Source organism: Manis javanica, chromosome 1 (genome assembly GCF_040802235.1).
Source record: "Manis javanica isolate MJ-LG chromosome 1, MJ_LKY, whole genome shotgun sequence".
Lineage (NCBI taxonomy): Eukaryota > Metazoa > Chordata > Mammalia > Pholidota > Manidae > Manis > Manis javanica.
Genome location: NC_133156.1, coordinates 12,880,271 through 12,892,345, shown reverse-complemented (window position 1 = coordinate 12,892,345; position 12,075 = coordinate 12,880,271). Strand labels below are relative to the sequence as shown.

At 42.8% G+C, this 12,075-nt stretch overlaps 1 protein-coding gene across 2 annotated transcripts; it reads left to right on the top strand.

The window, feature by feature from the left end:
- The first annotated feature begins 219 nt into the window (after window positions 1-219).
- On the top strand, window positions 220-4,523 carry GPR12 (G protein-coupled receptor 12). Of its 2 annotated transcripts, none has more exons than XM_037003950.2 (2): window positions 220-762; window positions 1,499-4,523. In XM_037003950.2, exon 2 carries the CDS (start codon window positions 1,514-1,516, stop codon window positions 2,516-2,518), a length of 1,005 nt encoding a protein of 334 aa, XP_036859845.1. In that variant the 5' UTR covers window positions 220-762; window positions 1,499-1,513; the 3' UTR covers window positions 2,519-4,523. The 2 variants fall into 2 exon arrangements, with proteins under 2 accessions (XP_036859845.1, XP_073084576.1); XM_073228475.1 differs by having other exon boundaries at window positions 531-762; window positions 1,903-4,523.
- The last annotated feature ends 7,552 nt before the right edge of the window (window positions 4,524-12,075 follow it).

Genomic DNA, 12,075 nt, shown 5'->3' with positions numbered 1-12,075 from the left:
CCCGGGGAACAATAATAATGAACCAGGTCCAAGATACACCTAAGAAAGGGGCCCCTTTGCGACTGGGGTGCGGTGCGGTCAAAGGCAATTCTCAAACAGCTGGCTGGGCCCTCGCCCGCTTTAAAGATCTGCCTTCCCAACCTGCTCACCCCGCACCCCTGCTGCTGATCCTGCCTACCCCCCTACGCAGTTCTTTTGACCCTGCAGGCCTTAGTTGAGGGAAAGGCGCGGAGGAGCCGGCCACTGGAGACTAGGACTCCCCAGGGAGCCCCCAGGAACGAAATAGGTCACCGGGCTCGCAGGCGGCGCTCGCCTGCCCCCTCCCGCGTCCAAGCCCTGGACCGCCAGCCCCGGGGGATGCGGGACAGCAGGCAGCGAGGGTGACCCTGCGGTCCTCGGCCTCCGGGTGCTCTTTCCCCGGGGCCTGCCGGGGTCTCTCGCCCGCCCCCAGCGCCCGATCTGGTGGGGGCGTGTGCCGGCCTCCAGGGGCTCCCGCGGGCGGGCGGGCGCGCGCGCGGGACGGCGCGGGCGGGGGCGCGCGCGCGCAGGGAGCCGGTGGGCCGGGCGGGCGCGCGGCGGGGAGAGCGGGACAGGCGAGCCGAGCCCGCCGCTCACCTGCCGCCCGCCGCTCACCTGCGCGGAGCGCGCACCCCGCGCCCTCCCGGCCGCTCGCCCTCGCGGGCCCCAGCGCAGACTGGCAACTCGAGTAGCCCGCGCGCGTCCGAAGCACCGGAGGAGCCCCCTCGGCCTGGGCATGCCAAGGTGACCCCCCTGCCGACCCCCGCGCCCTGTCCGTCCCCTGGCGTCCGCCGCGCGTCCCCGCCGCCCGGGGAGCGGCGGCAGTGCATGGGCATCTGTCTGTCTGTCTCCACACCTCCACTGCACACACCTGCCTTTTGTGGCCCTGCCCCGCCTGCCCCTGCACACGGGGGACGGCTGGGACCACTCTTTGTTCTGGCCGGGGGTGTGTGTGTGAGTGTGTGCACGCGCGCCACGGCTGTTTTTGGAGGGTGGGAGTCCGGTGGAAATGGGCGACTCAGATATTCCGCCGAGGATGGCGGCGCCGGCTCGCGACCTGTCGCTGCTGCGTGGTTTCCTCGGCAGGCGCCCCGATGCCAGACAGCCGCTGGTTTTCAGCATGCAGGACGTGGTTTCCAAACGTGTATCCCCAGCACTTTAGCAACAGCCGCCGCCGCTCCGTGTGTGCCTGCCTGCCTCGCTCGCGCTCGTGTTTTCAAGTCCTGTCCCGTGTTTTCCCCAGTGCCAAACGGTATTTTTTTGTTGTGGGTTTTCAACCACGGAGACTCTGGCTTTTGTTTTGTTTCCTACCGGTTTATAATTCATGAAGCTTGTGGCATTTGATAGTAGCATCTCAGTAGGGGCTGGCTTGCTGTGTGTGTGTGTGTGTGTGTGTGTGTGTGTGTGTGTGTGTTTTGCATGATTGTGGATTGTCACCCTGCTGTATCTAAACGTTAAAAAGCCTGTCTTTTCGTTGAAGAGGACGGGGGTTAAAATGAATGAAGACCTGAAGGTCAATTTAAGCGGGCTGCCTCGGGATTACTTAGATGCCGGTGCTGCGGAGAACATCTCGGCTGCTGCCTCCTCCCAGGTTCCCGTTGTAGAGTCGGAAACAGAGCCTGTTGTCAACCCCTGGGACATTGTCTTGTGTACCTCAGGAACCCTCATCTCCTGTGAAAATGCCATTGTGGTCCTTATCATCTTCCATAACCCCAGCCTGCGAGCACCCATGTTCCTGCTAATAGGCAGCCTGGCTCTTGCGGACCTGCTGGCCGGCATCGGACTCATCTTCAATTTTGTCTTTGCCTACCTGCTTCAGTCAGAAGCCACCAAGCTGGTCACAATCGGACTCATTGTCGCCTCTTTCTCTGCCTCTGTCTGCAGCTTGCTGGCTATCACTGTGGACCGCTACCTGTCCCTGTATTATGCTCTGACATACCATTCGGAGAGGACGGTCACGTTCACCTATGTCATGCTCATCATGCTCTGGGGGACCTCCATCTGCCTGGGGCTGCTGCCGATCATGGGCTGGAATTGCCTCCGAGACGAGTCCGCCTGCAGCGTGGTCAGACCCCTCACCAAGAACAACGCGGCCATCCTTTCTGTGTCCTTCCTGCTCATGTTTGCGCTCATGCTTCAGCTCTACATCCAGATCTGTAAGATCGTGATGAGGCACGCCCATCAGATAGCCCTGCAGCACCACTTCCTGGCCACCTCCCACTATGTGACCACTCGGAAAGGGGTCTCAACCCTGGCCATCATCCTGGGGACCTTTGCTGCTTGCTGGATGCCTTTCACCCTCTACTCCTTGATAGCTGATTACACCTACCCCTCCATCTACACCTACGCCACCCTCCTGCCTGCTACCTACAACTCCATCATCAACCCTGTCATATATGCTTTCAGAAACCAAGAGATCCAGAAAGCCCTCTGCCTCATTTGCTGCGGCTGCATCCCGTCCGGTCTCTCGCAGAGGGCGCGATCACCCAGTGATGTGTAGCAGCGTTCCACTGGGACACTGTTCACTAAAATCTGCATTTACCAAGCACTTCCACTGCCTGGCCAGAGGGCTGAGTAGCTTTCCTTAAATTCTTCAGGCTGGCTTCTTTCAAACCACAGGACCACTTGGCATTTGTAAAGCGTTCATTTCGATGAGTTAGGTGACTTGCAGTGAAAATGTTACCAGTGTTTTCACCCTTTAACAGAAATTGTTGAGTTTGTGGCTGTACTAATATTATTTTGTTTCATTTGGGGGTGGGGTTTTTGTTTATATTTATTTGGAGAATTGCTGGAGGGTGGGAAAGGAAAGGATGTGATTTGGCCACGATGTTATAAAAAGTAAACTGCTCTCAGAGTGTTTACCTAGACTTTAAAATAAAGCTGAATGAGGAAAAGGAAGGAAAATGACTTTTTCCAGACAGGTTTTTTAAATGTCAAGGTAGATTTTTCAATGCTGTATGTATTTAACAGAAGACAGTCTCTTTCAAGCCAACACAAATAGTTTACATGATTATGTGTGCAAGGGACCTGATTTTATTAACGTGAACTCAGTAATAAGTTACCAACACTGAAACCACAAACCCGTTCTTACTCATTCGCTACTTTCAGCAACTACTGTTCACAATTCCTTTGGTATTTCCATGAATGTTGTGACTTTCTGCATGGCTGCCTGCGTTAGCTAGACCACTGGTTTCAAATGTCGCCATGTAAATCCAGAATCAAATGAGCTGTTTTTCAGTACAGGTTTTCAATATGTCCTCCTAAAATGAATTATGAAATTTGTTTTGATTTACATATGAAGTAGGATGACTAGATCCACCACTGTAGTTTCTTAAGCTACATTCTGATTGCTTTCAGGAAACAAAAGAACAAATTTAATACTACTGTCGAAAATAGATAAAATTTACTTTAGTATATTCTGAAAAATAAATCAATGTAAAGCTATCACAAAATATGAAAAATATCACCTTTCCTATCTTTCTATATCTAAGAATGTATTAATAGTTATATTTGATTGAGACAAATAGAACTAAATATTGTAGACCAAGTATTTCTGGTTTATATTGTCTGTGATGCAAAATGCATTTGAAACAGGTGGTCTCCTACTTTAATGATTAAATCTGTGAGTGCATAACATACATATTTGACTGTGACGTCTACCTGCTGTATTATGCGAGTTCACAAGCAGAACGACCAAGTGGCTGTTCACCAAATAAGCATGAATTCCTTTTCCTTCTTTTCACCAAAAAAGCCCAACTTAAATGCAATAAAAAACTGTTTTCAGAGAGCAAATATTGAGTCAGGAAATTACACAGAAAAATTAATTTTAAACATATTTCAAAGTCACTGGGTCTGAGCATCTTTTCTGGTAGTGCAGACAGATTCTTTGGACACAGATCTCTTTCCCCTATTTGCTATGGATTTGTAGCTGTGTCTATGCCAATGAGGAATTTCTGGACAGCACATCAGCTCAGATGGTGGCAAGACCAGTATTTCAGGGTCCTTGGGGAATCATTTGTAATAATTAATTTCACTGGTTTGTCCCAAATATTATACCCAAGGTGGTCTCAGGACCATTTTGGCCACTTGCAGCTGATACCATCTCTCCAAAGCCCATCTTATGTAGCACAAGTGTGAATAAATCCTACACTTGAATCCGTATCTCCTCCCTTAGGTTACTTATGGAGGCAGGAGAGAGAGTGAAATATTTCAGAAGTGGGAAAAGATTTTCAATTCATAGCACCATGTGATCAATCTAGTCAAGTCGATGCCTTTAACATCCTTCTTTTGTACATCTGATGGAGTTGGTAGATGGAACATGATGTCTGTTTTTAATCACTTAAAAGTTAACAGCATCGCCATGTGAGAAATGACTGAGGTAAGCTGGTTTTGGCATGAGCTAGGCAATATCCATAATGAGGTTTTAAAGCAATAAATCATGTTTTTGTAGAAACAGTGGTTCCATTTGCATATATGTAATAGTAAGAATTAAAATGATAATAGTATGTACTGTGTTGCACCACCAGATGTGTGCCAGGCCTCATGCTGGGTGCTTTATCCGCTCTGCTGCTGTGTTCACAAAAACACACTCACAAATAAGAAAGCTGAGGCAAAGAGAAGCTAAATTTGCCTGAGGCCACACAGCCTCACAGGTAGAGTCGGGATCTGAACCCAGGTTTTCCAAAGTCTATGCCTGTCTCCCTCTCTGCACCAGGCTGCCTTTGATCCCTCCGGATGAGGGCTGGATGCGAGGGCTGAGGGAAATGACTTGCAGCTTGTCGCTGTCACGAAGTTTTAGTTCTGCAATTAAGACAGAAAGCTTCCTGTTTACAATCACATGTGATGTGGCCATCAACACGGCCCTGTGTGACGTAAGTCTGATTTTAGTGTGCTTTTCTCCATGAAGCATTTTCCCCCCGGGACCAAGGCCAGTCCCGAGGCACATTGCAGTATTTTACTGATATAGTGACAGATTTTTCCTTCACTTATTACTTTAAACTTCATATTATACACCTACATCCATTTGTAATGGTCTTATAAGTACTAGTTAAATGGTTGCTTTTGAGCCGTTTTCTAAAACATCCTATTTCAGTGGAGATTTTTCAGTTCAACTCTATCTAACATTACCATTTAAATTGTGAAGATTCAAGGATGTTTATGTGATTTCCTACAATTCTTCATTGTTTCTATGGAGTTATTAAGAAATGTGTACGTCTCGATATACGAGTCTATGCTTACGTATGTGTGTGCCCGTATGTATATTTAATGTTTATAAATTCAATGTCATTAACTTTGCAACAGGACTAACTCCATCATGGAAAACGGTTTCATCTCCAGCAGTCCTGAGGTAGCAGGTAATCTTTTATTCTGTGTGATTAAAATTTTTAGCTAACAAGGAATTCATATTATTTCCAGTAGAAACAGTTATCCTTGTAATGAGGACAAGTCAGTGACCTTACCAGAATCCTTAGTTGAAGCTAATCTTGGCTATCCAGGGTTTTGCTCCCTTTTGTCCCTTTAACTCTTTATTTCTTTGTATTAGGTTTGTTTCTTGACAGTAACGTTTTCCTCCCTGCTACCTGGAGGTGGGGGTGGGGGTGGGGGCGTGGCAGGGCACCTTCTTCCCTGGAAGCCTAAGTCAAGAGTCCAGTTCAAGAGGGGGACTGCTCAGCTGACTTGACGTGCAGGAGTAGTCTTAGACTCCCCCAGAATTTAAACCAGGATTTAACCTAGAAACTTAAAAGAGCCGATGAGAAATAAAGATGTTTAGTGCCAATACAAGTATCTTGGAGACTTCTTAAACTCTTTATAAAGAAATGTTTAGCTCATTAATAAAATGACAATTGACTTTATTTTCATGGTGATATATGTATATATGGAAAGAGATTTAGATTTAAAATACACATTAAAAAAGTGCCAAGCATAAACGCTTAAAAATATATTTATATATGTAAATACATATTGCATTTTACATATATGCTTTAAAAGTGTTTTGATATACATATTTATATATGTAAAATATATGGTCTTTTACATATATCTTTTTTTTAAGTGTATATTCTTGTCAGAAGTTAATAGATGACTAGTCTGTGTTCAATGGATAGGAACTTCTCAGTTTTCCTAGAATTTCTCAGGATCTGGTAAGATCTATAGATATGCATTTTCCACATTAATGTTCTCACCTTTTAAAACCCTAATTATCATTACCTTAAGGCAATTTTTTCAGAACTTTGTGTGCATATATATACATGTACATATATATACACACTGTGATCCATATGCATGTGTGAGTACACCTAGCAACAAAGGTTTTCACCACCATTTTTTCAAGAAGAACAATTTTCTCTATGACACATGGTTCATGTTTGGGGGGTCTGCCCTTTCATGAATCCATCTTGACATAACTGAGATGAAAACTTTTGTTCTGTGCTCTAAAATTCAACTGAACTCATTCTAAAGAAACCGTTTTCTAGCTAGGTACATCAGAAATATTTTTAAATATCTAATTTTCATTTTGATATTTGTCTGCAATTTTTATTATTTTTCAGCATCAAAAATACTGCTAATATTAATCATTTCAATGGTCATTCACTGTGCTTCCTTTCTGCTCAAGGAGGTAAGAACATTTTTGTCCAACCAAAGCATGTTAAAGTGTATAGTTGAAATGGAGCTTAAATATATATAACTTAAATCTCTCTATGGTATAAAATATTTACAGAAGAAATATAGGAATTATTTTAATCAAAAAATTCAAAAAGTATGAAGCGCTGGTGAACAAACTTTCAACTGAAAATAAGTTTGGAGCAGAAATGAAAACATTTGCTACAGTACAGATTTCGTGGTAGCTGACTGTTTGAATGGGCAATTACAACTAGGATATTTTAAAAGGTAAAAGAATATTCTCTGAAAGGCTTGGATTTGCGTTTTTTACCAGATAACTTACTTTGAATCTGTGAGATTCTCATCTGGGATCATGAAAATACCATAAACCTTTCACACGAGGTCTGTGTTTGACAGACATTGTAGTTACTGGGCTACAACCTAAGGGATAATTGGTTCTGATTCAACTGTATCTTTACTCCTTCCAGGGTCCTTTGGCCTGTATGAGCAAATTTATTCTTGGATACTATCTAACAACTGGAAGAAAACTTAGGGAGTGGATTTCATATATCACATCTCAATCATTTAAGTCAAGATATCTGTGGAAACTGAAATTCCACACTTTCCCTCAATCTTTAGTGGTGTTTTAATATACCTAATCTCAGACTTTCTTAATTCAATCACTTCTATTCATTTTGGTGCAGCCCCTGGAGATAGACACACCCTAGTCACAGTTCACATTTATCTACTGAAAATATCAATTAAACAATATTGTTCTCTTATTTTTCAAATAAAATTATTCCAATTACCTAAGTCATTTTTTTTCTGATTTATTTTGCATCCTTTTGATCATTTTCCTGATCCTTTCTTCCGTATCACCTATCATTTCTCTGTGTAACTGCTCAAATCTAGCAATTAGAACTGGGATCCAATAACCCACTCTCTGTAGAGCTTCCTAGAGCAGACCGATGCACTGCTGCTCCTTGGGGCGTAGCAGTGGGCCTGCCAGTGTGGCCCCAACCAGCAGCATCAGCGTCTCCCGGGAACGTGGTAAAAATGCTGAGTCCCAGGCCTCACCCCAGACTCGGAATCTTGGGGGTGGGCCCCCACGATCTGACTTTTTTTTTTGAGAGGGCATCTCTCATATTTATTGATCAAATGGTTGTTAACAACAATAAAATTCTGTATAGGGGAGTCAATGCTCAATGCACAATCATTAATCCATCTCAAGCCTAATTCTCGTCAGTCTCCAATCTTCTGAAGCATAACAAACAAGTTCTTACATGGTGAACGAATTCTTACAGAGTGAATAAGTTCTTACATGGTGAACAGCACAAGGGCAGTCATCACAGAAACTTTCGGTTTTGATCACACATTATGAACTATAAACAATCAGGTCAAATATGAACATTCGTTTGATTTTTATACTTGATTTATATGTGGATCACACATTTCTCCCTTTATTATTATTATTATTATTCTTAAAATGCTGAAGTGGTAGGTAGATACAAGATAAAGGTAGAAAACATAGTTTAGTGTTCTAAGAGAGCAATTGTAGATGATCAGGTGTGTGCCTGTAGACTATGTGTTAATCCAAGCTAGACAAGGGCATTAAAACATCCACAGATGCAGCAGATTTCTCTCAAAACAGGGGGGGTGAGGTTTTAAGCCTCACCTCTGTTGATCCCCAATTTCTCACCTGATGGCCCCCCTGCAACTGTGCCTGTCTTAGGTTGTTCCTCCCTTGAGGAATCTTACCCATCCCTGGCTAACCAGTCATCTTCCGGGGCCATACAGGGAGATGTAAAGTTGGTAACTGAGAGAGAAGCCATATTGTTTGAAAAGGTTAGCTTTTTACTTCTTTGCAGATTTATGCCCTGTGGCTTCTATGCCCAGCATTTGTCTTGAGGTATCTTTACCACTTGGAGGAATTATGATACTCGGTAAATTTGATATGAGGCACGAATTCTATTTAAGGGTTGTAATGAGGAAGGAAGAAGAAAAGCTATAGAGGTAGCAGATGGAAGAAAACATGGGAGGATTGATTATTTCTTTGACATATTTTCTTGTAGAGTAACTTAAGCATGTATAGGTTTTAACTACTAATTAAATTGCGCACACACATTAACATAATAGGAATACAGTTACATAACCAAAGCAGATCTATAATTACCAGCTATCTCCAGTGAAGCCAAGAAAACCAGTTAGGCATCCTAGGCATTTGTGAAAATTTGTCTATGATATAATGGATATTGTCCAACTGTACTTGAACAGTCAGTCTGAGAGAACTCAGACAAATTAAAACAACCCATTCCTGGGAACTGTTCACATCCCATATGTTCTTTTAATAGTAGATAGTCTGTAGTCATAAGATTTTGGAGCGCTACAACTTGCACTTCTCCTAATTCTTGGTTGAGTTCCAACAGTACAGATCCAGTCAAATTGGTTGTTTTACTGTATGCACAGTCCAGCTTAGATATCTCCTTCTTCATTCCAATGGCAAGTCCAGGAACTGGTGGGATGGATGCAGCTACAACTGCAGCATCGCCTGGATCTTTGTGGAGGATTTTTGATGATCATCTTCTGGTATGAGTCTTCCAGAGAGTGCTGATGTTGGAAGTTCTTCTTCATATCGAATCTTAGTTCATTTTCTGGGTAGGCAAATTAGGCTTTGATCCTCTGTATAAACACAAACAGACCCTTTGCCCACACTTTGATATGCCCTTTATACCATTGTGTAGAACTCATTGGAGGTCAGCACACAGGAAATGCTTTTTTTTTTACTATTATCATTAATCTACACTTACATGACGAATATTATCTTTACTAGGCTCTCCCCTATACCAGGTCCCCCCATAAAGCCCTTTACAGTCACTGTCAATCAGCATAGCAAAATGCCGCAGAATCACCACTTGTCCTCTCTGTGCTATACAGCCCTCCCCTTTCTCCCATCCCCCTGTGCATGCTAATCTTAATACCCCCTTTCTTCTCCCCCCCCTTATCCCTCCCTACCCACCCATCCTCTTTCCCTTTGGTACCTGTTAGTCCATTCTTCAGTTCTGTGACTCTGCTGCTGTTTTGTTCCTTCAGTTTCTCCTTTGTTCTTATACTCCACAGATGAGTGAAATCATTTGGTATTTCTCTTTCTCTGCTTGGCTTATTTTGCTGAGCATAATACCCTCCAGCTCCATCCATGTTGCTGCAAATGGTAGGATTTGCCCTTTTCTTATGGCTGAGTAGTATTCCATTGTGTATATGTACCACATCTTCTTTATCCATTCATCTACCGATGGACATTTAGGTTGCTTCCAATTCTTGGCTATTGTAAGTAGTGCTGTGATAAACATAGTGGTGCATCTGTCTTTCTCAAACTTGATTGCTGTGTTCTTAGGGTAAATTCCTAGGAGCGGAATTCCAGGGTCAAATGGTAAGTCTGTTTTGAGCATTTTGATGTACCTCCATACTGCTTTCCACAATGGTTGAACTAATTTACATTCACACCAGCAGTGTAGGAGGGTTCCCCTTTCTCCACAGCCTCGTCAACATTTGTTGTTGTTTGTCTTTTGGATGGCAGCCATCCTTACTGGTGTGAGGTGATACCTCATTGTAGTTTTAATTTGCATTTCTTTGATAATTAGCAATGTGGAGCATCTTTTCATGTGTCTGTTGGCCATCTGTATTTCTTTTTTAGAGAACTGTCTGTTCAGTCCCTCTGCCCATTTTTTAATTGGGTTATTTGTTTTTTGTTTGTTGAGGGGTATGAGCTCTTTATATATTCTGGACGTCAAGCCTCTATCGGATCTGTCATTTTCAAATATATTCTCCCATACTGTAGGGTTCCGTTTTGTTCTATTGATGGTGTCTTTTGCTGTACAGAAGATTTTCAGCTTAATATAGTCCTACTTTTTCATTTTTGCTGTTGTTTCCCTTGCCTGGGGAGATATGTTCAAGAAGAGGTCACTCATGTTTATGTCTAAAAGGTTTTTGCCTATGTTTTTTTCTAAGAGTTTTATGGTTTCATGACTTACATTCAGTTCTTTGATCCATTTTGAATTTACTTTTGTGTATGGGGTTAGACAATGGTCCAGTTCCATTCTCCTACATGTAGCTGTCCAGTTTTGCCAGCACCATCTGTTGAAGAGACTGTAATTTCGCCATTGTATGTCCATGGCTCCTTTATCAAATATTAATTGACCATATATGTTTGGGTTCATGTCCTGAGTCTCTAATGTGTTCCACTGGTCTGTGGCTCTGTTCTTGTACCAGTACCAAATTGTCTTGATTACTATGGCTTTGTAGTAGAGCTTGAAGTTGGGGAGTGAGATCCCCCCTACTTCATTCTTCTTTCTCAGCATTGCTTTGGCTATTCGGGGTCTTTGGTGTTTCCATATGAATTTTTGAATTATTTGTCCAGTTCATTGAAGAATGTTGCTGGTAATTTGATAGGGATTGCATCAAATCTGTATATTACTTTGGGCAGGATGGCCATTTTGATTATATTAATTCTTCCTAGCCATGAGCATGGGATGAGTTTCCATTTGTTAGTATCCCCTTTAACTTCTCTTAAGAGTAACTTGTAGTTTTCAGGGTATAGGTCTTTCACTTCTTTGGTTAGGTTTATTCCTAGGTATTTTATTCTTTTTGATGCAATGGTGAATGGAATTGTTTTCCTGATTTCTCTTTCTATTGGTTCATTGTTAGTGTATAGGAAAGCTACAGATTTCTATGTGTTAATTTTGTATCCTGCAATTTTGCTGTATTCCGATATCAGTTCTAGTAGTTTTGGAGTGGAGTCTTTAGGGTTTTTTTGTGTACAATCTCATATCATCTGCAAATAGTGACAGTTTAACTTCTTCTTTACCTATCTGGATTCCTTGTATTTCTTTGTTTTGTCTGATTGCCGTGGCTAGGACCTCCAGTACTATGTTAAATAACAGTGGGGAGAGTGGGCATCCCTGTCTAGTTCCTGATCTCAGAGGAAATGCTTTTAGCTTCTCGCTGTTCAGCATAATGTGGGCTGTGGGTTTATCATATATGGTCTTTATTATGTTGAGGTACTTGCCCTCTATTCCCATTTTGCTGAGAGTTTTTATCATGAATGGATGTTGAATTTTGTCAAATGCTTTTTCGGCATCTATGGCGATGATCATGTGGTTTTTGTCTTTCTTTTTGTTGATGTGGTGGATGATGTTGATGGATTTTCGAATGTTGTACCATCCTTGCATCCCTGGGATGAATCCCACTTGGTCATGGTGTATGGTCCTTTTGATATGCTGTTGAATTCTGTTTGCTAATATTTTATTGAGTATTTTTGCATCTACATTCATCAGGGATATTGGTCTGTAATTTTCTTTTTTGGTGGGGTCTTTGCCTGGTTTTGGTATTAGGGTGATGTTGGCTTCACAGAATGAGTTTGGGAGTATTCCCTCCTCTTCTATTTTTTGGAACACTTTAAGG

Coding starts and splice junctions, on each gene's coding strand:
- GPR12 (XM_037003950.2), top strand. CDS start 1,514: ATGAATGAAGACCTGAAGGTCAATTTAAGCGGGCTGCCTCGGGATTAC.